Consider the following 27,637-nt stretch of genomic DNA (forward strand, 5'->3'; position numbering starts at 1 on the left):
CACCTTGTAAATGAAGTTACTGTACTGTTTAGTAAAATTAATGTTAAATGTAACAATATGTTGATGCCATTGTTAACTTTGTATTGTTTGTATAAAAACTGAAAATTCTGCACTGTATAGGCTACCATTATTCCTTTACTACTGATAATTCACCAATTTAAACATTTAAGCATTATGAATTTTTTTTTTTTTTTCGTTGTTTTATAAAGGTATTACCAGATTGTTTTACTTAATTTCTTAATTAAATCACTCCAAAAGAGTACAGAGACTTGTTATTGTTGGCATGGCACAGCCAGGATTCTACTTAATCCTAATTATCTCCCCATTGTGCCAGTCAAATTTTTTAAATAGTAAAAATGGATGCCATTGTAGGGATGACTTTAATGTACTTTTCTGCATTCAGTCAACCTAAAACTATTGTCTGATCAGTTGTCAGTTGAAAGTTCATTTAAACAAATTCTAATTAAATATTTCATGGAAGGGCAGACTTAAAATTTTCAAATATCTCAATATGTGTACTATACAAACTTGCATTTCTTTGATTAGAATGAATATACATAGTGGCTTGTCTGTGATGTTTACAGGCATGTATATACAAAGAACTATTGTGTTATGATATACAGCATTCATTCCAAGTGCACTGGTGCTTAGAAAACTGAAAATAAATTATGGGTGTGTGCCTAATTAGGAGGGGAAGATTAAAATAATAGTTGGAAATAAATTATACATCCATTTAAAATGTTTTTAAATTCTGGAAAGGATTGATAAGTGAAGTCTTGTATGTATACATGATATAATAAATCAAGAAGTAATATCTCTGAACAATTTGTACAGGGACACTGATATAAACGTTAACAATTTCCCACCAGGTGTGACCCCAATTTTTTGTCTACAAAATTAACAATCCCCCTCCCCCAAACTAATACAAAATATGGTAGTTGTAACATCTCCTTTATTTGATGCGGTGTTACATGACCATACTTTATTAGTTTGGTTCATTAGGATGAATGCTGCTATCCCTATGTTTAACCACAAACCTCTCAATTCTCTAGCTGAGTATTCTACACTTTGTACATCTTCACAGTTCTCATTATAGCAGACCCTCTTCTGTCTCTGATGACCACAGGGTTTGCCACCATGGGCTGCTGACTCTTTGACATGACGTTTACGTTTCTGGATACCCTTGCCACATTGACTGTCACACTTTGACCATTCAGTCCATGTACTTAGCACACAGTCTTGTCCTGCAAAAGAAATCAATATTTAAACAAAAGTTTTCTTCTAGAATTATACTCAACACAAGATAAGTAGAATTATTCTCAACACAGAATAAGTAAGACAAAATATATTTATGGACAACAGGGAAAATACATCATCTGCTTTAGTTCATAAACATTACCATTTTTTATCCAATTTCCTTGATATCTTGTAAAGTTCAAGGTCATTTCCTATTTGGAAAGATCACTACTTCACCAACAATAGATGGAAAGAATACCTTCATGATCATCATAAACACGTCTCTTCAACTGTTTCAGTTGTTATGCATTCTTGGCATTCAAATATCTGACTTTGAGCATTCCTGATGAAGGAAAATCCAGAAAAGCACTTCGGACGCAGGAAATTTATAACTCATTAATTCCATTTTTTTCTTGGTCAAATGAATAGAAGGTATAAAGTCAGTAAATGTGTCCCTTTAAGTAATATTAAAGCTCTGAAATGTTTCTTCATAAGGGGATACTAAAAATAATATATAGTACATTCATTTCAAGGTTTTCTGTTTTTCTTCCAAAAATATCCTTTAAGGCTACAATACATACTACATTAGTCTTATTATGCAATGTTTTAACAAGTAGTACCTGAATGACCATACCCATCTCTATTTAATAAGTCTGGTTTTGAAAATATAGTTTACCCAGTTGTATACATGTCTATAACCCTTATATTATGGAAACATTTGAATTCACACACAATCCCTACTTCAACCTGACTCAAAAGACCACTTTACTGTTAAACAAATATTGACCCAGCATAATTAATAGGGATTAAAAGTCAACACCCTAATATTTATAGACAACTTAGGTAATAAATGATTGTGTAATTATGATAAGATTAATGAAGTTTGACAGGTAACCTTGATTACAGGTGAGAAACATAACAGGTAACCTATGTCAACATGCAACACCTGTATTTAGCTAATAAGACATCTTATCTAAGCTAAGAAGTGTCCTGTATTGATACCCTGCATTTTTGCATACAGTATTAACACAATGTAACAAGAATGCTTGTGTTGAATGAAAACTTTGTGGGTTAAAATCTTGTCTCACTGATCTTTGTGGGCCAAAATATTGTCTTACTTATCTTTGTGGGTTAAAATATTGTCTCACTGATCTTTGTGGGTTAAAATATTTTCTCACTGATCTTTATCTCACTGATCTTTGTGGGCCAACATCTTGTCTCACTGATCTTTGGGGGCCAACATCTTGTTTTATTGATCTTTGTGGGTTAAAATATTGTCTCACTGATCTTTGGGGCCAACATCTTGTTTTATTGATCTTTGTGGGTTAAAATATTGTCTCACTGATCTTTGTAGGCCAACATCTTGTCTCACTGATCTTTGTGGGCCAACATCTTGTCTTACTGATATTTGTGGGTTAAAATATTGTCTCACTGATCTTTGTGGGTTAAAATATTGTCTCACTGATCTTTGTAGGCCAACATCTTGTCTCACTGATCTTTGTGGGCCAACATCTTGTCTTACCGATCTTTGTGGATTAAAATATTGTCTCACTGATCTTTGTGGGTTAAAATATTGTCTCACTGATCTTTGTGGGCCAACATCTTGTCTCACTGATCTTTGTGGGCCAACATCTTGTATTATTGATCTTTGTGGGTTAAAATATTGTCTCACTGATCTTTGTGGGTTAAAATATTGTCTCACTGATCTTTGTGGGTTGAAATATTGTCTCACTGATCTTTGTGGGTTAAAATATTGTCTCACTGATCTTTGTGGGCCAACATCTTGTCTCACTGATCTTTGTGGGCCAACATCTTGTCGTACTGATCTTTGTGGGTTAAAATATTGTCTTACTGATCATTTCTGCTGTTAACCATTTCTCTCTATAAACCAATGATTAATTATTGATATAATTCAAACAAAAAAATCGCTTTTAAGTTTAAAGGCCAATAACTCTTACAAGAAGTTGCTTGGTTTTTTTTATGACTAGTTTATAGATCTTGTGTTTTGCTGCATTAGATCGATTTAGGATAGCACGATATCCAGTGTCATTGCCTGCAGTATTAAGGAAAAAATGGTATGAAAAAGCTGACAGCATTACATGTAATATTTTCAGAATACAATGTTCTAGTTAAGGTTCAAACTTCAGTGTCCTTGGTACTCTTTTGTTGTCTAGCTAAGCCTTAAATAAATGAATGGCCTTATCCTCATGCTTCACATATTCTACAGTTCACATTCCAGACACAACAGTATATTGATAAATCTAAATTAATTTTGGAAATTTGTTCTTTTGATAAATGATAGTTAAATCTTAAAAGCACCTGCTGAAGTTAATTTTCAATATAGCAGTCTATAAAATCTTATTAAAATTTTCTAACTATGATTGGATTTCAAAAATACAGATTTGCGGTAAGATGACCCTTTAACCACATACCAAGATTTGAGAGAAAAGGAACTTCTTAAATTTCTCATACAACCTTTAATAAACAATTTGTCAATTGAGACTTTGTTAAAATTATGAGCTGTTAAAATTTGATGGTTTTTATTAAATATTTTTGTGGTTATAGGGTAAACCACATTAATGTAATGAATCATTATATCAAGGAGCATTTTTTATTATAGTAAAATAAATTTGATCCTTGATTAAAATTTTGCATAAGTTTGCTTCTGTTTGAAAACATACAACAGAAAGGAAAGACTGGAGACATTTTCTTTTAACTATCATAAGTACTTGTAAAGTAATTACTATTAAACTCAGATCAATATTAGCACTATATTGTACAGGTTAACTGATCACTGTAAATCAAATATTAATATTCAGTTATACATTTTAATCAAATTTGACAAATATAAGTTTGTAATGATGTGCTAGTGTAACAGTGAATCTTTTACCACTGTACCCTATCCTTTGAAAGAAATACACTAGTTTACCCCCCCACCCCCCCCCAAAAAAAAACCAACAAAAAAACAAAAAAAAACAAACAACAACATAATTTCCTTAGAGTTTCATTTATACAAGAAGACAGATAATCATGCATTTCACTACCATCAGTTTTACATGTGGGAATGAAAGTACACATGCACAAGGAAAGGGCTAAATCTAATCAGATATAAGAGTTACAAGAGCACTTACGTACATGTATATATAGATAATGACAAAGAAGAGTGATGAGGACTTGTGCCAGATTTATAATTATTCAGGTAGCTAGGATTTTCAGTAAACAATTCCACCATAGACGACAAGTAAACATAATTACCCATGATCATCTCCCAAAAAATACAAGTATGCTTTTTAAATGAACACATTGAAAGCATTATCCATAAATCAAAATAACAGATTGAGATGGGGTAAAATATAAATTCAAATTATGATCAGATTATGTCATTTACTGCAATATCTAAATAAATCTTACAGGTGTAATAAGGCCTGGCTTATTCATTTCCTGGTATGTTCTGAATTTATTATTTAGACAAGATTGCAACCTGATAGTCCTATGGTGACAGTTGTATAAAACATTCTAATATGACATGCTTCTTTCGCTTTGTAAACAACACTGTGATAAAATTCTTGATATATCTATACTTAGCGCAGACTCCAAGATGTACACAAATGGCTGTTTAAATATGTCTCCCACATAAATCGACATGTATCGTAACCTATGTGTAAACGGTTGTGGATTTCGCTGTGTTAACAATTACAATTGAATAAAACCCTACAGAGCATTTATTCTGATTCTGACGCATAACAAAAAGAATTTACACATTAGAGAAGGAAAAATGGATAAAAACAACATAAATTAAAATTCCGCAAAATTCCAGTAATGATTTTGGCACATTAACGTCATTTCAAAACATGACGTCATACGAATGAAAACGTCAAAGCTGAAGGTTTTTCTATTGTGTTTACCTTCTAAACTCGGATACAATTGCATTAAAATAAAGTATTGAGGTAGGTGTTGCTTGTTTTCTGTTCTATTGCATTATTTGCACATTTACTGATTTCAGCAAGTCAACATGGCGGCTCTTTGGTTACAACATGTCAACAGTGAATTTGACGGTAGCTTACGATAAAAAATGTAAATTTAAAATTGCAAATGTTGGGTTTACTGAGAAGTAAAAAAAGTAATCACATTTTTTTTCTAACGGTTAGTTAAGAAATCATTCATGCAGGTTTATTAGATTTGTTTTACATTTATCGAACAGTAGGTAAAATATAACAGCCACACACACGGTATACCCATCATCGCTTCAGTTTTTCAATGATCGTATTTGTCCTATTAGAATGGAAATAATTCATGGACGCCATAGATTTGTTGTAAATTTACACATAGCTTGGGCCGTGATATTCGTTAATTTTATCCCTCGCTAACGCTCAGGATAAAATTCGATTTCTTTAAATATAGGAAATACACCTTCCTGCTGCCTCCCTTCCCCCCCCCCCCCCCCAGATGGGCCTATTTTAAGAGATTCCCCTTTTGAAAGATATATTAAGATATACTAGAGCATGAATCAGATTCATATGTAGACTTAGTTATCTAATATGAATGGTTTTTCTTCATTTAAAAAAAAACAGCAAGCAATTCACTTGCATTTCAAAAAACATTATAAAACTACATTCAGGTAACTTTGGAGTTTAAGTTTAAACCCTTTGCCATGGCTTTTATACTGTTGACACCAGGAAACTTATGAAATATTGTAATTATACCCTACTCAGACACACTCATCAACAAACTGCTCAAATAAAAACATAATTTAATATGACACTTTGTGTAGAAGCTGAGTTTATTCATTTAACAGCTGCTTAAAAGTCTAAGAGATATCTGTTAATTGCCTAAGAGAGGTCATTTACATTTGGTTAGCTTTGTTCATTTGAGAGTCTCTACAGACAGATAATTTATGTGTTACTTGCAGGTGGGGGAAAATATATCAAACTTAAAATGGCATTTAATTGTACCCAGATATACCTTTTATATACCTTGACATATTTAAAGACTTCACACAGTCACATTACTTCTGTATAAACTTCCATTCATAAAACCTACTACTCAGTAATGCACTGTGTTTCACCTAATAAACCCAACATTCATGAATATATCTATCCTTGAATCCAAGGTTTATCAGGCATGTATATCACAAAATATAACCTAAACAGGAGACATGTACAGATATATATAACCTAAACAGGAGACATGTTCAGATATATATATAACAAGACAGCAACCCAAATACACAATAATCATGAAAATCATACAACATCTTTTCATAACAAATGGTTACTTGTTTACAGTAATTAATGGGCGTATATTTTTTATTTCAAACATATTTTTAACTTATATTAAATTCAAGATTGTTTTTCACAGTATATCAAAATATGGTTATTGGAGTCTAATAGTTACAACCTTAATGCATTTTGGAAGACTATTTAAAGTATTAGTTGCCATGTTGATAATGGTCCTTTAATACATTACAACATGGAGTTTTTACTGCAAAAAGCAAATGAATGACTCACTAAGTTGGGTTTTGTTTAGGAAAAGGTTTACCAACAGAAGTTAATGACAGAAGCAAAAGTTGAAAACCCACAAAAGTAACGATTAGTTTTGCAGTTTAACAGTAGCACATGCACACAAACACACACACTCTCTCTTAACATGCAGAAGATAAGTGTAATTTAAACAGGTGTTTGGGAGTGTTTATACACCTCTACTTATTAGTTAACCATGTGGAAGTCATGTTTTATTAGCTTATCTGTCTGGAAATCAAATAATTTGAGGCTTCAGAAGATGGGGTGATGGTGCGCACAGTATAATACTAAATTACAGACATTTGCTGTGATGATAATTTTTTGCGAATATTTAAATAAAGGGCTAATGACCTCTAGATATATTTTTTTAAATTAAATTACTTTTTAATACTTGCAAGGTTGAATAATTTTTTTAGAAACTGAACTTGCTATGGTCATGTTATAACAAAGCATCACATGTTTCAAACTTTTTAGGATTTTTTTTACTGATTTTGTTTTCATAAATATGTTTCTACATCTAAAATAAACTTTTAAAACCTTAATGAGATCTGAGATGCATGTCTACCTAAGCTGTTAGTACCTCTACGGCCTTCCTAAATATTTAGATTTTTTATCACCGACACAACTTGTAAAAAAAATCCATTACTTAAAATGTCAAATTCACTTTAATATACATCATAAATCATAAAAGATCTAAATATTATGAAGATAATAAAATATTTACAATTTAGCATGCATGGATTATGTCCTCTTTCATCTTGACTACACTTATCATTAAGATTTTATCACTTTTACTTAAAGTATATTTTTCCTGTTTGGAAGTGCCAGGCATTGGGAAAATATTTTCAATCCAAATAAATACCAACTTTAAACTCTATAAACAGTGTTGCCTTTGTTCACCATTTGACTGTTAATGACCACACTTATTTCTGTATGTCTATCTACATTTTGTATTTTTAATATATATATGTATATTTATTTTATTGAACTTTTACTAAGTAATTAAGTATAAGAGTTATTTCCCTTACATTTTTCATTTAGGTTTATCTCCCCTCTGGTTCATACCACAGACATGAACTGACTTAAGTTTGGCTGAGAGTACTGTAATGATAAAATAGGGAAGCTTTTTTTTAAACTTTGATTTAATACTAAGTACAATTAATCATTTCTGTATAAAAACTAACCCAATGTACTTAATTTTAAAAGTATATCTGATTAGTTAACACAAAAATAAACCAAGACCAAAGATAATAATTGATAGAAAGTCAATTTTAAAATATTTTAAATCACATTCATATTAAAAACTTTTAAGATGTTGTTTGACTCCTGGAGGCACAATAAATTATGGGCTGTCCAAAATCCACCAATGATCACAGGAAAACAATTTCTTATACAATTCTGAATAATACTAATCCTCAACACAATTACCTATTGCATACAACATAAAGTCTAATTACAGGTCAACGTTATTGCTGTTTAATTCTTTCCATACAGAATTACTCACATGACACTATTCTTGTCACCTGAAGACTGGTATTGATGGGCAACAGACTTAACCAATAATTTTCAATTTTACCTGAATCCTTAAATCTGATCATCTATTTACATCAAGGTGAATATTACTCAAAGCAAACTATAATTAAGTTAAGAAAACGCATGATTCGGAATAATTTTAAAAAAATAAAATAGTCATAATTATATTTACTGAAGTTTCTTATTACAAAATTTCATGTTAGGCTTATGAACTTTAATATTTTGCACTGACAATTCATAGAATATTCAAAATCAATGTTACATTGTTCATCTGACCATATAGATCTATACATCTATAATGCTCTGTTATTCAAAAACCTCAAAACCAGTATTTATTTTATATTCAAAACTGAGTGCATATATTTGGATGAAAAGGAATTTAGGTGTGCTTTATTCTTTGTAAAGGTAACAATTTGAGCATTTTATTGATAAGTCACCGAGTTTAACATCCCCCTCCTCAACCCTCAACCTGGAACAAGGTTACAAGATAAGCAAAAGGATAACAGTTACACATTATCAGGTCAAATTCATTTTCAGACCTACATACATATTCTGTTGTTCCCATGAAAGCAGCCTTGCAAGTTACAATAGATATGGATCAGTTCTAAAACTTTACCCTAAAAAACGACCAGAGCAACAAAGTCAGGTCATCTTACCTACATTTAAAGGTGAATTGTTATGCAAACAACATGTGGTCAAGAACATAATGGGTCAGAACATTTACTTATACATCTGTCTGCAATCATCTCAATGAATATATTTAGACATTTTTAGACAATGGAAGCTCCTGCTAAGATCTGCCAAGGGCAAAAGAGATGTTAAAGGTACTACATGTAGTAAAATTTTCTTTCAAGCTTATAACTTCTTTGAAGGACCTCAGCTTATTACAGATTCCATTATCCATACTCATATAAACAAGTTAAGACTTTTCATATTTGTAACAAGAGGAAAACTAAAAAAAGTTTCAGATTTGTCATAAATTTGTGTTGAGTCAGAATTGTCAAGTTTCTGACAGCTAAGTCAAAAGTGAAAAAAATGTCAGAACCTAGTTTAATATTCAAAGCTAAATAAATTCATGTCATTAAAAACAGGTCAGTGCAAAATATGATCTAAATACTGCAGATTCTAGCATGCTAACAAAATATCAACAATTGATATTGAAAGTACGTTATACTCCAAATTTATCAGAAAAATAAAGTTTCTTATTGAATCAAACAACCTCCAAATGATCATTCAACAACACTGAAATTAAATAAGGATTACAACTCTTTCATCAAAACAAATTTGGACAAAAGTTAATCTTCTGATTGTTGAAAATCTATCAAGCTATTTTTCATGTCCCCACCTTAGATACCAAATGAGACAATTTTGCTTAGCACACAATATTTAGATAAAGTATGCAAGCATTTTATCAAGGTTGTGGATATGATTAATTTACCACTGTTTGCTGTTGTCTTAGGACATGAGTCTTTATTATTAAAGCAAACATTTATTAGATTCATTTTGGTGTAAATATTGACTGAACTACTGTTATCTGTGTAAAAAGAATAAGTTGATAACCCTGGTCTTGTGTTATCACAATATAAACATGCAAAGTGTCTGATCTATCAAAAAGTACACTGTATACATGTAGTTTAAGTACTTAGGTGTCTGAAGAAGTCTTTTTATTTATCTCTACAGTGTGAAGGTAATTATCTCAGAAGATTTTCAAAAATTACTGAATTTACACAGATTTTTAATGCATTTTGAGTATTATCAGTGTTCATTAGTTACTATAAGTAAAGCTGCAGAATAACCCTAATTTTTACCTACAGTGTACGGTTTATCACAAGGGAACAGTTTATAGTCTGATTTGCAAAATTTCCCTCTGTCTTTTAGTTTTAACATACATGTACAATCTGTGACCTGTAAATCTGATGCTGAAGAAACGAATTAAAAGACTTCAGGCTATTATTTCAAAACATGCACAGTATGTAAGTTTAAGCATTATTATTAAGTGCAATCTTTTAATTGTCAACAGCATATTCAATGAACTATAAAGAAACAGCAAGAAGTCTTGAATTTTTACATTTAGATATTAAAATAGACCTTGATATTTTGATTAGTTTCCTCAGTTACCTATTCTTACATCTACCTTAAACTTATTTTATAAACAGTTTTACTGTGTGTCTGTTTATTCAACACCAGCTATAGGTTTCGGTAGGGGGGAAATGGAGGGGGGTAACAAGTTCTCATAAACATGCTGCATTTTTGTGTCTCTCCATAGTCAGGAACCTCTAGTCTTTGATAGTTTTGTGTTTGTTTTTTATTTGGTTCATTTGTATGTTTTGCAATTTAGTGTGGTGGCCATTTCACTGATTTAACTAGTATACTTATTTGTTTAAGGGCCAACTGAAGCTCTCCTACAGATGCTGGATTTTCTCGTTATTTATGGCCTTGGGCTGATCTCTGGAACGGTCTTTGTCTCTTTGACACATTCTCCTTTTCCATTCTCTATTCTTTCAAAGTGTGCATACTTTTTTCCCTGCAGTTTTTTTCTTTTTTACAATGTTTTAGTAAGGATTTATATTCATGTGGTCCAAATTAATGTATTTTGTATATTTATAAATGTAGTTTATATTAGTTAAATAAATGTATTAGAAAACATACAAGTTACTTTTAGCTTGTGGCTAGTTAATACAAGCATAAATGGCACTATATAACATATATGTATAACATGAGTTTGTAATTTCAACTTTTTATATATTTATATACTAATCCAATCTCTCAACCATACCTTCCAAAAGATTATCATTGAGGCATGAATTTTAAAAAATCATAAGTTAATCTTTAAATTTACCTAACATCGCTCCTGCATAACCTAACTAACAGGTGTTATACAGGGCAGGAAGAATTTCGTCCAGTTGGGGCTTAAATACATGTAAAACCATATTTAGTTCATGTGTCAATGAATAAAGAACTTTTAAATAAATGTTTAACTGATTAAAAGTTAAATAATCTTATAAGTTTACACATGTTCTTAACTTTTTTTACTATATGATTATTCAAACTTTTTCTATGAATTATGAAATTTAGAAATCAAAATAATATTTGAGATATTTTTGAATAATATCTAACTTTTTGGCAGCAAATATGACTAATAACAGAAACTTGGTAAAAAGTGCACTTGAAACGTCAGTGATCTATTCTATTCTAAACAAAAAATCAGCCAAATAACTTTTGATCAAAATGTGTATATGATATTAAACTATTCCTTAGTCGAATTAAAAGTTCAAAAAATAGGAAGACAATCTAGTCTACTAGTTTCCTCCAATCAGGGATGTTAATCAGCTAGGGCAATATCAGATTTCGTATAAGAACATATTAATGTGATTTACATGTTAATGTTTATACATTTGTATCTAACCTACATATTTGAGCTAGATTCAAAGGCTAACATCTGGCTCAAGAAGACATCATTCCATTCAAAAACATTCTGATTTAAGTCAAATGGTCTCAATGCTTTTAATACCAGTCTGCTTGGTATATAATAACAATTACCAATTTATAGTCTTTGGTTTGACCTTAGACAAGGACATAGAGGGTACTGCAACAGATTCTCAACTAAATATACATGTTTTTGAAGTTTCTATCACATTGTTTTCTTTGTGCATTAATTTAACTATTTTTGCCGCAAATTAACATGATTAAAACTTTAAATAATAATAAAACCAATTTCATTTCAAAAAGTTATACCTTTTTTAGTGTTTACACAAGATATTTTCGCTTAACACACATTTGATTTTCTTGTTTTATTTTTTCATTTTAAAACCATCAGCTGCTTTTCATAAAATTCATTAATATTCCATTACCAGAGTTGCTTCTGGTCTTTTATCTGACCTGATGAGGTCTAATATCCATCTTCTATGCTTCATTAAACTTTGTGTTAGATACAAAATGAAAATCTTCCACTTGTCTGATTTCAAACCAATACTGACATGACTGACCATTGCTGACCAATGATGAGTTATCATGTTCTGGTCACAGTTAAGGTGTTTTTGATGGACACTGGACAATAAGAACAAGTTAATCTTTATATCTTATCATACATGTATGTGACATCATTCCTTAGGCTACTGCATGGGTCCTTTGGTCAAGCGGTCAAAATGATGTCCTATACTTGTCTATTATCTACATGTCTGGTAAAGAGCTTTGTCAGTCTGTAGGTTAACAAAGATGCAATTTTATCTTTTAATTTTATACCTAGGTTTCAATACTGTTAATAATAAAGGCGTTCAACTCAAAACACCCCAAGATCAGCAACATATAAACACTTTATTTCGATCCTTCTACACCTTTGAAACCACTAAAGAGTGTTCACATTATTCATAAAACTTATTAAGATGCAATTACATCACAAATTTATCAGAAATAAATTTCACCGACATTGTGGAAAACAAAAACAAAGGATGTTATTTGACAAAGAAATAAATCAAGCTTCAAAGGATTTCTAGGTATTGTTGTGGTAGAACTTGGGAGGATAACAAAATCTATCAATGTACAAGTAATTTTCCTCCACCCTCCCCTAGCTACCTTAATCTTAAGTCAACAACAAATATATTACACACATACAATGACATAACTGTAATATATGTAATTAAATTTTGTCAGGTAAGTCCTAACCTGCCCCCTGGACATGACCGGATCCTTGTTATCTCTCTAAAGATAGATGGGTGTATCAAATAATAAATATATCATACATTGCCTAATCATATTGTCATTTATTTTAATAAGATTTGTAAATTTCTCAACTACAGGTGTTAATTTCTCATCCTTTTCCAATGGAACTTGGCATGTATGTAGCTGCATTTTCAGATTGATTATTTTTCCATTGTAACATGATTGACATTTGTATAAACATTCCAAGAGTTTTTCTAAGATCAAATTTACAATATTTTTTCAAGACAATAATGTGTAAAGCTTCATGTCATTGTGCAGAACATCTTTCCAAATAATTTCATTGCAGGTAAAAAGAAGATTTTATCAGGTAAACATAATTGAAGATCAAAGTGACATGACATTTTCTCAGGAGATAAAAGAGTTAAATCTCTGTCAAAGTATTTGTAAAATAAATAATGTTATTTTATGTGATGTTTAAAGACAATTGCTCAACAGACACCTACTAAAAATCAGCATTGTTGCACATACAATTGTGTATTGCTGTTCAAGACTTCAAGTGTGGGTAATGAACATAATTTGTCATTTTCAACTGACTGATTTTTCAAGAATCAATTCATCACAAATTCTTGCTAGTGGAAAGGTTTTACTTTCACATATTAGATTTTCTCGCCAATAAAGACTTTTCCTCTTGAATGGGTATGAAAATAGTTGCTTTTCTTATTAGATCTTGTTTTTACAGTTGAATTATTGCAATATGAATACCGAGTATGAATACAGAAATTACCCCAAACTTATTCACACGCACTTTCTCACATCCCGGTTTAAACAATCCCCCAAATTACCAACAAAACCAGATGAGGACCCAAATTTTGAAAGGAGGACGGTGGCTCTCTAAACTAGCAAAGTTTGAAGAGAACAGATGCAACATTTGCAATACCCATATAAATGTAGCCCCATAAGAGAAGCCGTCCGGGCCGGACACCCCTCCCCAAATAAATCTAGTGACAGAGTGAGGAATTCAATAATGATTGTCTAATAGTCTTAACATAATGCAAGTTGGGTGTACTCTACTAAATATAACTACACCGTTGATAAATTACATACACGTGTGTTATCATCTTTCGCAAGTGCGTCTTATTTGCCAAATACATTTTTGCACACACTTATACATACTATAATGATTAGAAACACTCACCTCTTTGATATTCACAATAACTTTCATGGTCTATACAGCAATCATTCATTGCTCTACAATTATCATCGCAAAAACATTTTGATTCATTTACGTTGCCGTCCCTTCGTGGTCCGAAAGCATAGCACGTGTTATTTCGTCCAGGGCAACAGAAATTCACATCTCTGCAAGTCTGGAATCTATTAACTGTCCGTTGTGCCGTTTGTGCATCTGTGAGACTGGAATAAAGCACTACTGACAAAATGAAGCAAAATAAAACGGCTGATAATGATTTCCACATAATGAAACGATACAAGTGTAAATTCCTGAATATAATAAAAACTTTTCAAGAGCTAATGCAAACTACGTATATTTTTGTTGTGGTGCATCTAGTTTCAAATTTACGAGAAGTCTGCCTATTCCCTAACTTAAACACTGCAGACTCTCGGAGTTTTTTGTTACCAGTGATAAATACCGTGTCTATCAGTACGAGCACACGCTTACACAGGGGGCGTTTCAAAACCGTTGAAGATGATGATACCTATTAGTGTAAAATTAATAAAAAAAAAATATCCTTTTTCAGAAAATCAAATGTGGTGTTGTTGATCAAACGATAATCTGAACTAAATCCCACGTCCACAGCAAAGTCCCTCTGTACAAATTAATGGTTTTCATATGAATGGGTACTTTGTAAATAGCAAGCGCCTTTAATACTGCCCACCTCATACATATTCATAAGATTGACAGATGAAAGTGTTATTTTTGCAATCAACTAAATGGGTGCTAATTCAATCATGACGTTTGAAGTTTTAAAATTAAATCTCATTGTTTGCCAGGTGTGTGACCCATAATTAAATGTACATTGATACTAATTAAATTTCATACACTTTGTTTTTTTTCCTCGAACAAAACACCATAAGGTCGACAACTCTGAATATATTCAACTTGTTATTAATGGAAGAGTACTGGGAGAGTACTGGACTGACTCGAATACATCTTACGAGTTTGTCTTCGTAATCTTTCACGAACATTATATAATAAGTTCAGTCATATTCGTCTTTGAATATTTCGGTTCATTTTTATCAGCTAGACCTTTAAAATACTATCTTTTTCTTCCTTCAGTTTACATAATGTCTCCAAAAAGTCATATCAAAACGATATTTAAAGTTGAATGTCAGTGGGAAATTTGATGCATTCTTGTAAAGATTTTCTGTGTTGATTAATTATTAGGATGATAGATGAATGAATGGATTAATGAAGTTGTACATCTTTTAAACAAGCGTCTTATTCATTTAAAGATGTATAAGTTAGTCTTCATGTTTCAAAAAAATGACATATAATAAATCAGATTATAAAAAAAATGCTTTAATTTCAAATATAAAATGTACTATTTTGGTTTTTTTCATTAAATTGGAACCTAATATTTCGGTTTTTATATATTCTTTTAATAAAATTAATTTCAGCGTTTAACCACAATAAAAAGTTTGTGATCATATGTCCTTAAATTGACTGGTGTTTTTCACGATTGGTGTATTTAGTCGCCTTGTTAGTCTGGGTCGATTATACCCAGACAACAATTAACGAATAGGACATCTTATTATGGACCCTTATATAATTTATGTGCGATATGTCCGTAACAGATTACGAGGATACATATATTTGTTTAGACTATGAAAGACATAAATATGTTAAGATCACATGATAACTTTTTTAACACCCTAAACAAAGAACTACAAACCATGATGAACTAATATTTTGAAAACTGTTTCTTAAAAGGGTCACCTCAATTGTGATGAAAATGCGATCTCCGGATAAGGCTATATCCCTAGAATGTTATAGTAATATCTTAACTCGTTTCTGATAAATTCTGAGGTACTGACATTCCCCTTCTGTCGGTCATATTGTTCTTCAATTTCAAATCTAAAGCTTACTCTAGACATAGTCTAAGGTATGTCTATTACAAGAAAAAAATAACAAACAGAAAAATGACGTCCAAAAAAGGAATCCTTTGCGCCAATGGTCCTTTTAAACCAATTTATTTCATACATTTATGTATATCAATGGCACAAAAATAGAGGCATACAGTTTTCGCGAATTGAAAAGTAAATTTGATTTGTCTTTTTATTAATTGAAATGAACTATCATAATATTATGCAACAGGTAAAATTTTGCTTTCATGATGCTTTGCATACCTCCAGTTTTGAGAGAACAGTTGTTTGTTGTTTTTTTATTCATTTTCGTATTCATATTGTTTTGAGAATTTTGAGTACATATATATATAGAAAGCCAAATGATTCTGCATTTAAAAACGACCAATGGTAAATTCGACATTCAAATGTATGTCATCTCTGAATAGTACGGAAAGGCTATTAGAGACTATTAGAGACAAATCTTCATTACAGCCTTTTAGGAAATTAAACATTGTGATATAATTCTGGGCAATGACATAACTATATTAATGCTTAAAAACATTGTCTCATACAATGGAAAAAATAATAATAAAAAAAGAAAGAATACAAATGAATCAAGCCAATAATGTTACATTTCAATAACATCAATTCACTTTTAACTGTAGCAACTTCAACTCTCTCTGGTCATGTTGTCAACCAATGGAGAAACAACGAATCTATCGTCTTCCAAAGGTTAAAAAAAACCACACGATTTCATATAATGTATCACAAGTTGATTAAACATGAGATAAGCTTAGAATGGTATGCATAAACAACAATACAAAAATGCTGAACAATTTCAACAATGACATATGTCAAATATAAGTTGCGTGTTTAAGCATAATTTATGAAGTGTAGAAATTAAATGTAACATAATTAAATAGTTCTAGTAATTGAATTCATTGTGTGAGTCGATGCGAAAGAAATTCTGACGATTCAGTTAGATAATTTTCACTTCATACTTTAAGAGAGATTATTCAAAAAGTATCACCTTATGTTGCAAAATTCAGTGCTGAACATCATTGATATAGTCTACCCCTCAAGACAAATCATATAAACTGAATAACAACAACAACAACAACAACAACAACAACAACAACAACGAAAAACAAACAAACAAACAAGCTGACAAAAAAAAGGCCAAAACAAAAACACCCACCAAAAAAAAGCAAGCAAACAGAACAAACGTGCAACAACTACAGAGATGAAGAAACTGGACTGAACTTCGTGCGTAATGATTATGATGATAATGTGAAAAGTACACTAAAGGATTTTGAAATCTTATACATACATAGGATGACGTTTTTCTGGTTTTTTTTTCATGATAATTATTTAATACAGTGCTATTCGCTACATAAATCAAAATATAAGGGAAAAAAGTACAAAAAGTTATGTTTATTTTGATAGTAAATTCTCATAAATCTAATCTAAAATATGAGATATCGGATAAAACTATAATGTCCGATACAATGTCCCCACATACGATTTTAACGTTATGTAACAAAATATACAAAATTTACATCAATTGTCATTATTGCGGTTCCATTGTTTTAGGTAAAAGCTCAATACTGATTCATGGGAGGGGGCAATAATTCCTCGCGGAACTGCATGATGTGTTTTCCGGAATTTATAATAGTTTATTGAATATAAATGCACATTTTTACCCATATGGGTTGAAGGCATACATACATGTAAATCAACATAATAATTTTACAATACATCATACAGAAAAAAACAACAAAAGAACAAAACATTATATATTATATATGTATATTATACATATATGTATCTATCATGCAGTTGTTGAGTCCACCCTCCTCAGTGACCATGACTTTTTAACAAATGAAACAGCATACTGCATAATTGACGGACAAGAAAGACATAAAACCAATTTATCCAAATTATCCATATTATCTATATTGGAATAGATATTTCTAACTTTCTGCAGCATACTGCATAACATTCGGCAATCCTCGGTAGAATCCGCTACTCTACGGAATCGGCCGAGTTGAGACGAATGACTGCATAATTGACGGACAAGAAAGACATAAAACCAATTTATCCAAATTATCCATATTATCTTTAATAGATATTTCTAACTTTCTGCAAAAATTCAAATCTCAAATCTTTATTTTTTGTACATGTAAATAAAAAATGCTCTTCATCATCTATTTTATTTAGACAACATTGTTGACATAAACGTTCTTCCCTTTTTATATTTTTGTATCTACCCCTTTCAATTTCCAAAATATAATGATCGACAGGCCGATCCGCTACAATACAAAATCATAGAAAAGAACACAGCTATTGTTCTCGCTGCTTCCTTTGTAAATTGTATATATTTGTGAAGAACTTAATGACACTGTCATGTTATATATACCGTAGTCTATTCGCCTCGACATTCTGCAGTGTATAAATGAGTGCATGAGCCATGTTAACAGTGCGTACAAAATCCAAACCAGTGGTGACATCTAGCTACGCTTCTTTACACTTTGTAGAGAAAGGGAAGTATGACCCGAACGATAAGGCTGTATGGAGTTTGCAGTGCGTAGTGTATTAAAAAAAAATGATTGCTTTTGTAATTAAAATGTATATTAAACAAATAGTTTCAATTCAATTTTTATTTTTTTATTTGTTAATAAAAAGCTTAGTAATTAGAAAACATGAATCTAATGTTCATAAATTTCGCTCATAAAATCCGTTAATTTTAGAAAGACATCTGAAAAACGTGCTTTCTAACGTTTTTATTTTGGATATCGTCTTCCAGTTAGTAACGTTATACCCCAGTTCCACTAGGCCACGATCGCACTACGATCTGTGAAAAAATTGCAAATTTTGATGATCGTGGTACGATCGTGTAGGTCGCAGTAAGGTCGTACCACGGTCGTGGTGAGGTCTTTAAGATCGTGTAGAGCGTGGCCAACTTTGAACATGTTCAAAACAAGCGTGGTGCGGTCGTGGCGAAATTAGGTCGTAGTAGAAGCGTAGTGAGAGCGCACTAAGATCGTAGTAAGATCGCAAAGGTCGCTGTACAATCGTAGCGAGAGCGTAGCGAAAGCGTGATTCTATTCGGAGAGATTGCGCTACGATCTCACAGCGACGTAATCACGACCTTACTACGACCATCACGTTCTCACCGCGACCTAACTACGCTTCCACTACGACTTTACCACGCTGTTCACGACCATAGTACGATTCTAACACGCCCTTGCCGTCCTCATCACGCTCTTCTCACGACCTTACTACGTTCACACTACGACCATCATTTTTATTGTCATTTTCACATAAAATATATAAAAAAAAACTCCCTAGATTTTGTTTGTCTGAATGTATTTATCCACTTGCTCTAACGGCTCAACCATGCTTCTCGTTTTTATATAGATTTGACCGTTGGTTTTTCCCATTTAAATGGTTTAACATTAGTATTTTTTGGGCCCTTTATAGCGTGCTGTACGGTGTGAGCCAAGGCTCCGTATTGAAGGCCGTACCTTGGCCTATAATGGTTTACTTTTATAGATTTTTACGTTGATGGAGAGTTGCCTCATTGGCACTCATACCACATATATATATTGACACATCTGTGTCATCTCTGCTATCGTTCACTAAAATATCGTTATTTGAGCTTTATGGACCAGCAATAGGTTGTAATTTAGGCTTGATTGGTCGTTCCGACATCTCTTGATGACAAGTATTATACTACTTATGTGTATAGTATCAGTTGAAGTCTGGAGCTGGCATGTCAGTTAACTGCTAGTAGTCTGTTGTTATTTATGTATTATTGTCATTTTGTTTATTTTCTGTAGTCACATCTTCTGACAGCAGACTCGGACTTCTCTTAAACTGAATTTTAATGTGCATATTGTTATGCGTTTACTTTTCTTCATTGGCTAGAGGTATAGGGGGAGGGTTGAGATCTCACAAACATGTTTAACCCCACTATTTTTGCGCCTGTCCCAAGTCAGGAGCCTCTGGCCTTTGTTAGTCTTGTACTTTTTTTTCATTTTAGTTTCTTGTGCACTATTTGGAGTTTAGTATGGCGTTCATACTTTGCTCCCTCTGTCTCTACATCAACCCCTACCACCACGCCAACGAGTTCTACTAGATTTTGGTGGCATGACTGTATTGTTTCCGAGAAATCTCCGTTTTAATCAGAAATAGAAGGAATGGAACTATATTGATATGAAACACGATATTGACGGTATTGCTGAGAACGTAGTAAGATCGCGGTATGAACGTAGTATAATCGTGGTAAGAACGTGCTATAATCGCAGTAAGATCGTGTCGCAATCGTATAACTCGTGGTATGGTCGTAGTGAGAACGTGAAGAGCGTAGAAAGATCTTTATAAGCGTAGTGAGGTCGCAGAATAAGCGCGGTGAGAACGTGGTTTCATCGTAGCGGGATCGTTGTAGAAGCGTAATTAGGACGTAGTAGCATCGTGAAAGCAACGAAAATTAACATTTTCATGCCGCTCATACCGCGACCTCACCACGATCTAAATTTATTTTAGATCGCGGTGAGCGTGGTGCGATCGTGGTCTAGTGGGACTGGGGCTTTAGGTGACACCAGTATCTTGCGACGTTTCAAGGGACAAATTGTCGGACATTGATATTCGACTCGAATAAAAAGAATTTGTTATTAAAATCCCTGATTATTGCATGAGGCGAAAGTGTGAGCTTTGTACAAAATACTAGTATAATAATTATTTACTTACGACATGGTGATTGCTCTGGTGTCCCTTTTTAATTGGACAATTTAGAAAAAAGACGACAATTTTTTGTGCATGGGACACATATAATTTGTATCATCTAGATCCTTTTTTCTCGAAATTCCGTCTTTTCAAAGAAAAAACCGACATTACATCATCGACCAATTATGTCGTGCTTGTTCTAGACAGACTTTTATATCGTTTGGTGGAATCTTTTATATGCTTTTTACAATTTTCCGAATTTCCCAAAACTTAAAGTGTAACGCGGGACAAGGAAATAATATTAAAAAATGAAGGTTTAATTGATTTTTACTTAATGAAAAAAGTCTGTTACATATACAAAATTGCAATATTCTGAAAGTAGAATTTAAAAGCTTTAAAATGATATATAACACTTTAGAAGATCACTTTTAATGTTTATTAATTAATGACTTGAATGTGTCTTCTCCGCGATTTCACTAAAATAACACCAGTATCGTGCGACGTTTCCCTTTCAAACCAAATTGACGTAGGGTTACGTTTTTCTGTTTTTTCGTGATATTTTTTTAATACAGTACTGTTCGCTACATAAAATAAAATATAATGGAAAAAAAGTACAAAAAGTTATCTCTATTTTGATAGTAAATTCTCATAAATTTAATCTAAAATACGAGATATCGGATAAAACTATAATGTCCGATACAATGTCCCCACATACGATTTTAACGTTATGTAACAAAATATACAAAATTTACGTCAATTGTCATTATTGCGGTTTTCACAGAGTTTCAGAATACAGGTAATTTTTGTTGTTTGTTGAGAAAACTTCAAATGTTTTAAGTAAAAGCTCAATACCGATCCATGGGAGGGGGCAATAATTCCTCGCGGAACTGCATGAAGTGTTTTCCGGAATTTATAATGATCGACAGGCCGATCCGCTACAATACAAAATCATAGAAAAGAAAACAGCTATTGTTCCCGCTGATTCCTTTGTTAATTGTATATATTTTTGCAGAACTTAATGGCACTGTCATACTATATATACCGTAGACCATTCGCCTTGACATTCTGCAGTGTATAAATGCGTGCATTATCCATGTTAGCAGTGCGTAGTTTATTATCGATTGCTTTTGTAATTAAAATGTTTATTAAACAAATAGTTTCAATTCAATTTTTATTTTTTTATTTGTTAATAAAAAGCTTAGTATATTATCTAAGAAAACATTGATCTAAAGTTCATAAATTTCGCTCATAATATCCGTTAATTTTAGAAAGCCATATGAAAAATATAGATTCCTACACTGCAACAAGTGTATTACGATATTTCTCCACTCGAGACAGTTAAATTTTATTATTTAAAGCGCGAGGCTTGCCGAGCACTTTAAATAACTAAAATTTAACTGTCGAGAGTGGAGAAATATCGTAATACTCGAGTTATAGTGTCGGAATCTCTTTCTCTAATGATTTTTATCCTTCTTTTTCAAAGATTTTCAGAAACTTGTGTTCTTTATACTCGACGTCATCAGGCATTGCCGTCTATTTTGATGGCGTCACAATAGGAAAATTCAGAAGAAAACAAAACATTTAGACGTCATAATTAAATTTCGACTAATCATTTGCCGAGAACAGATTTTTCACTAGTGAGGAGAAATATTTTTCTCACACCGGTCAGGAAATGTGAAAATAGCACAAAAATTAGAGAAACGTGCATTCTAACGTTTTTATTTTGGATAACGTCTTCCAGTGTGTAACGTTAGGTGACACCAGTATCTTGCGACGTTTCTTTATACTTGCATGTATTATTGAATTGATGTCTAATATCGAGAAAAACCCTACGTATCATTTCGTTCACATCGAAAATAAAATGCATATAACCCATCGAAAGTCAGTCGACCAACCCGCGTGACAAACTAACTTTAGTGTGCATATTACGTGCTTTGCCCATAGGAGTACTATACACTGCTGTGTCCATGTAGTACTGAACTAAGAAACTGTCCTAATTACGAAAATGCTTTCTTTACATTTTGGATTGTGTAAACCATTAAAATGAGATCAATAATGATTGTCATGTCTCAAATATATATGCGTCTCTGCTGAATAACCCATACAAAATACTTGTACATGTAATGCCTAATGAGACTTGTTGATGACCGCATTTTTTCCTATAGATTTTTATTGATATATATTGTATATTTTCTTTTACCATGGCATGCCACATGGTTTCGCACTCTCCCATTATCGAGAAACATACTTTTTTATTTGGCATGATGCTTCTCAAAAATCTAACAATGACCTGTTTCTTTTGCTTTGTTTTTTTCTTTGTAAAATTAAAGTTGTCACATTTTAATGTATACATCAAAAAGGTGACTGTCTTAAGGTGAGTAAATATAATTATTATTTGTTAAATATAGGTTTGCAAAGATATATGTATGATTCATCAGTTTAAATTGTATACTGCATGCAATACAGATTTCAAATCCAGATAAGAAAATTAATAGTTTTGCACATATCAAGTTAATATAATTGTAGCTTACACCTGCAAACCACAAATTATACATGTACTTTTTATCGGCTAGGATAAGAAGTAATATTGTTTAGATCAGCAATAAGTGAATGTTGCTTTGTTTGGTTCCGATTAACGTAGCCGATAACTAAGGTTTCTACTTTTCTCTTTCTTCCTTATCAATTCTTTTTATTTGAAACTATTCTGACAACTTTTGTTTTCCTCTAGTACCAATCAGAGATACTCGAGGCCAAAGTATTTGAAAGTCCAAAGCCGGAGCTGATCAGATGGAATATATATATTTTTTTTAAATCCGAAAAAAGACTCGGAGCTTTGCATGAAGCAGATATATGCCTTAATTTAAAAAAAAAGATTTTCCAAGTTGTACAACATCAAATTGTAATCAAATCTAATCCATATGTTCATGTCATAGACGAAGTATTTAATGAAATAGTGCTATCACATCTGTTGTCATCACAAATTGAGTAAACCGTACGTTGGTCAGTGCATATCTTATAAGTTAGACATCTATTTCCCGAGATATCAGTCTTTGGTCATCATGTTTGTAGTACTGAATATTTACATAGACATTGCGTGGCGTTGGTGGAAAATGGTAGCGCATAGCTTGTTGTATGCATGTTGTTCCACTGAACAATAGCATATGATAAGGAACTTAAAATTTGATGCTGCGTCTGCTACATTAACACGTCAATGTGCTTGGTTGCGAGATCGTCTTATGTATTGGGTGTTTTATGCTACATGAACATATATCTGTGTGATTGGTCGTGTGATTGTTTTATTTTTGTTTAGCCTGCGACTTTTATCGCAGAAAGCTCGACATAGGGATAGTGATCCGGCGGCGGATACGGCTGCGGCCTTAGCTAACTCCTTAAAAGCTTTATATTTTAGAAGGTGGTAACACTAGATGCTTCATGCTTTGTATATAGATGCCTCATGTTACGAAGTTTCCAACTGTCATATGTTCATTGTCCTTGACCTAGTTTCCATGGTTCAGTGACTACTTGGAAAAAAGTTAAGATTTTTTGTAATGACATTACGTTAATTTCTCTCTTATTATAAGTAATAGGATAACTATATGTTGTATGTGCAATCTGTTTTTCTGAATCTTTAAGCAATAGGTCAACTTCATTTGTTGTATGGAAGAATTGTTATCTGCACATGTCTGCCTGGCGTGGTTCACCTGACCTTGGCCTCATTTTCATGGTTCATTGGTCAATGTTTAGTTTTCTAGCAAAAGGTCAACTATATTTAGTGTATTGAATGATTGTCAGATGGACATGTATTTCTTGTTTGGTTTATATATACGATTATTAAAACAGAAGGCGAGATATTTCAGCGTGTGCATAGTCAATCTTGTTTTTTCTTGGTAGCCTAGGGGGGGGGGGTTACTTCTTTGGCTACGTAAGCACACGTTGAGGCGATTGATTATGTGGTTGTCTTTATTTTTTTTTTAGTCAGTCTGCAACATGGGTATGTTTGTGTGATTGAGCGTGTGTTCTTGTTTTTGCATCGGTGTCTGCTATAAAGGCATATGTTTGTGTGTGATTGACCGTGAGACCATCCATTTTTATGATGTCTCTGCTACATAAGCATATGGTTATGCGTTGATCATGTGCACTGGTGGTTTAATTTTTCTATGGCTATATATACATAAGAATATGTCTGTGGGATGGTATAGTTTTTGTGTTGTACCATGAGCGATTGTGAGCACGTGCTTGTTGTGATAAAACGTAAATGGTCTTATGTTTGGGTTGTTGTCTGCTACATAAGCACATGTCTGTATATCTGGTCGTATGCTGTTGTTTTGGACTTTTTAAACTCTACAGTGGATTTCATACTTGTTTTTTTTTTTATTTTCTTAATTATGTTGATGCTGCAATCTTCTTTTTTCACATGTGTTATTTCGAACCCTTGTGAACGACTTTAGAATTATCCTAGAGCTTAATGATGTGCCCCAGATAATCAAGTCATCACATTTCAATTATTTTTAAAACTGCTTTTCTGCACAATTGATGTTGTTGCTGTCATGTATATATACGGTATGATATATAAGTGTGAATGTGAATCATGATTATATAGCTTGTTATTTGAAAGTTAGGTTTGGTCGCACCAGTTATTGTATGTGGAAGAAGAGCAGGGTTGTTGTAGATGATCTGATTAAAAAAAAATAATAGAACTATGGAGAGAATCAAAATGTAGATGTCTTTTTACTTTATTCATCGTGTATGAGGGTTCATGTATCATTTCGGAACCTTCATGATCTCAAAACGACTGTGAATGATTCACATTCACATTTATATATCATACCGCAAAGCTATTTTACACAGAAGTTTTTCTCAAGTCGGTCAAATTTACCCCAAAAATGTAAAAAGTTATTTTCTTATAGGTAAACTATTTAAATGGTAATAAAGGAAGTTGAATAAAGTGCAATGGTCTTAATATTTTCATAAAATATAGTGATACAACAGTTACTCATGATTAAGTAAACATCTTATGTCTTTGTGTCGGAAATGGTTTCCTCTAGGCATATGTATAACGATGTCACCAGCCGGATAATTCAACTATCGGCTTATCTAATTTCAAATGGAATTATAAACGTTAAAAAATTTAAATATTGAAATTCACTGCAGTGAATCATCCTGTATAGATAAATCAAATAGATAAGATAGTTACGTCAACTAACGGGTGAGTAGTTTGGGTCAGTCGGGTGAAGAGAATGTCCAGGACCTAGCGTGGTCATGTAAATGATATATATTTAAAACACATACGTCCATTAAATCATGACAAGAATCAATTAAATTAAATTAAATTCGGTAGGTATTTGACAGTTTTCTGTTATTTTATGTGGTCATTGGTTAACTTATAGAAATGACTATTGTCATTTCAGTATAGCGGGTTCAGTCTCCAGGGGGGTTCTACATATATTAGCCGATCGGCTATTGATACCAGAGTTGCATTTGTGTTGTTAATGGAGATTCACTTGTTGTCGAGTATCGAGTTGCGAGTTGCGAGTATCGAGTTGCAAGTTACAAAAGTCGAGTTGCGAGTTAAGAAAGTCGAGTTGCGAGTTACGAAAGTCGAGTTGCGAGTGAAGAAAGTCCAGTTGCGAGTTACGAAAGTCGAGTTGCGAGTGAAGAAAGTCGAGTTGCGAGTTAAGAAAGTCGACTTGCGAGTTACGAAAGTCGAGTTGCGAGTTACGAAAGTCGAGTTGCGAGTTACGAAAGTCGAGTTGCGAGTTACGAAAGTCGAGTTGCGAGTTACGAAAGTCGAGTTGCGAGTTACGAAAGTCGAGTTGCGAGTTACGAAAGTCGAGTTACGAGTTAAGAAAGTCGAGTTGCGAGTTACGAAAGTCGAGTTGCGAGTTAAGAAAGTCGAGTTACGAGTTAAGAAAGTCGAGTTGCGAGTTACGAAAGTCGAGTTGCGAGTTACGAAAGTCGAGTAGCCGAGCCTGGCAATAATCGTTAGGGACCGCAAAATTTATTCTTTGGCAGTGACACTCAAAATTGTGGACGTTAAAATTATATATGTGGCTAGAGATACAGGGGAAATTATGGGCGTGCATAAAACAAGTTTAAACCCGCTGCATTTTTGTGTCTGAGGAACCTTTAGCCTTTGTTGCTCTTGTATATTTTTTTATTTTGGTTCATCAGTGGCGGATCCAGAGGGGGGGAGGGGTTCCGGGGGTGCGCACCCCCCTTTATTTTTGCCGATCAATGCATTTGTATCGGGACATATGTTTTGCACCCCCCTTTGCCCTGGGTTAGCACCCCCCCTTTCGAAAATTCCTGCATCCGCCCCTGTTCATCTTTATATTTAGGAGCATAGAATGGCGTAAATATTCTTGATCTAACGATATGTATAACACTGTGTTTCGGGGCCTGCTCGGGGCTCCCTCTAGGTGTGTGATTTCTCGCTGTGTTGAAGACCAAATGGCCTTCGGTTGAATTGCATATTTTGGTTGGGTAGCTGTCTCTTTGACTCATTCCCCGATTTTATTCTTTAGTCTATACATGTAGCCGTCAAAGATACTATTGTAAAAACTACATTTGCGCCATTTTACAGGTAAGGATTAATTGGAAAATTTAATATGTTTAGTGCTACATCGTGAATAAGAATTTTTTTAAAGTATTCCTCCTGGGTATTGGGTAACTTATAAAACTGAGTTACTTAGGTTTAAAATTATATAGTGTTCACACGTTTGAGATTATCAATTATGAATTAATTAGTAAAACGGTTTCCGTTAGTTTTCTACGAATTCAATTTGGATTGTTCCACATTCGGGAAAAAAGGATGATACTATGGTAATAACACACGATGCAGATCGATGCAGGACGTAACGGCCATACTGCCATGACGTCCA

General features: G+C 32.8%; 2 protein-coding genes across 3 annotated transcripts in view; both read right to left on the reverse strand.

Annotated features, from left to right (window-relative positions):
- LOC143076134 (somatomedin-B and thrombospondin type-1 domain-containing protein-like) overlaps positions 1-14,801 on the reverse strand; it is a 43,480-nt gene extending 28,679 nt beyond the window's left edge. The window contains exons 1-2 of one of the 2 annotated variants that reach the window (XM_076251797.1): positions 14,143-14,801; positions 1,038-1,244 (exon numbers count right to left, since the gene is read on the reverse strand). In XM_076251797.1, the coding sequence (XP_076107912.1) occupies positions 1,038-1,244; positions 14,143-14,419 (484 nt within the window). In that variant the 5' untranslated portion in view covers positions 14,420-14,801. Of the gene's footprint in view, positions 1-1,037; positions 1,245-8,183; positions 8,215-14,142 lie in introns of those variants that run through there. The other variant, XM_076251798.1, reaches the window with a different exon arrangement.
- Positions 1-27,637, reverse strand: part of LOC143076133 (mediator of RNA polymerase II transcription subunit 15-like) — a 294,855-nt gene that overhangs the window by 159,386 nt on the left and 107,832 nt on the right. The window lies entirely within an intron of this gene.

The sequence above is a fragment of the Mytilus galloprovincialis genome, chromosome 5, assembly GCF_965363235.1.
Source record: "Mytilus galloprovincialis chromosome 5, xbMytGall1.hap1.1, whole genome shotgun sequence".
Taxonomy (NCBI): Eukaryota; Metazoa; Mollusca; class Bivalvia; order Mytilida; family Mytilidae; genus Mytilus; species Mytilus galloprovincialis.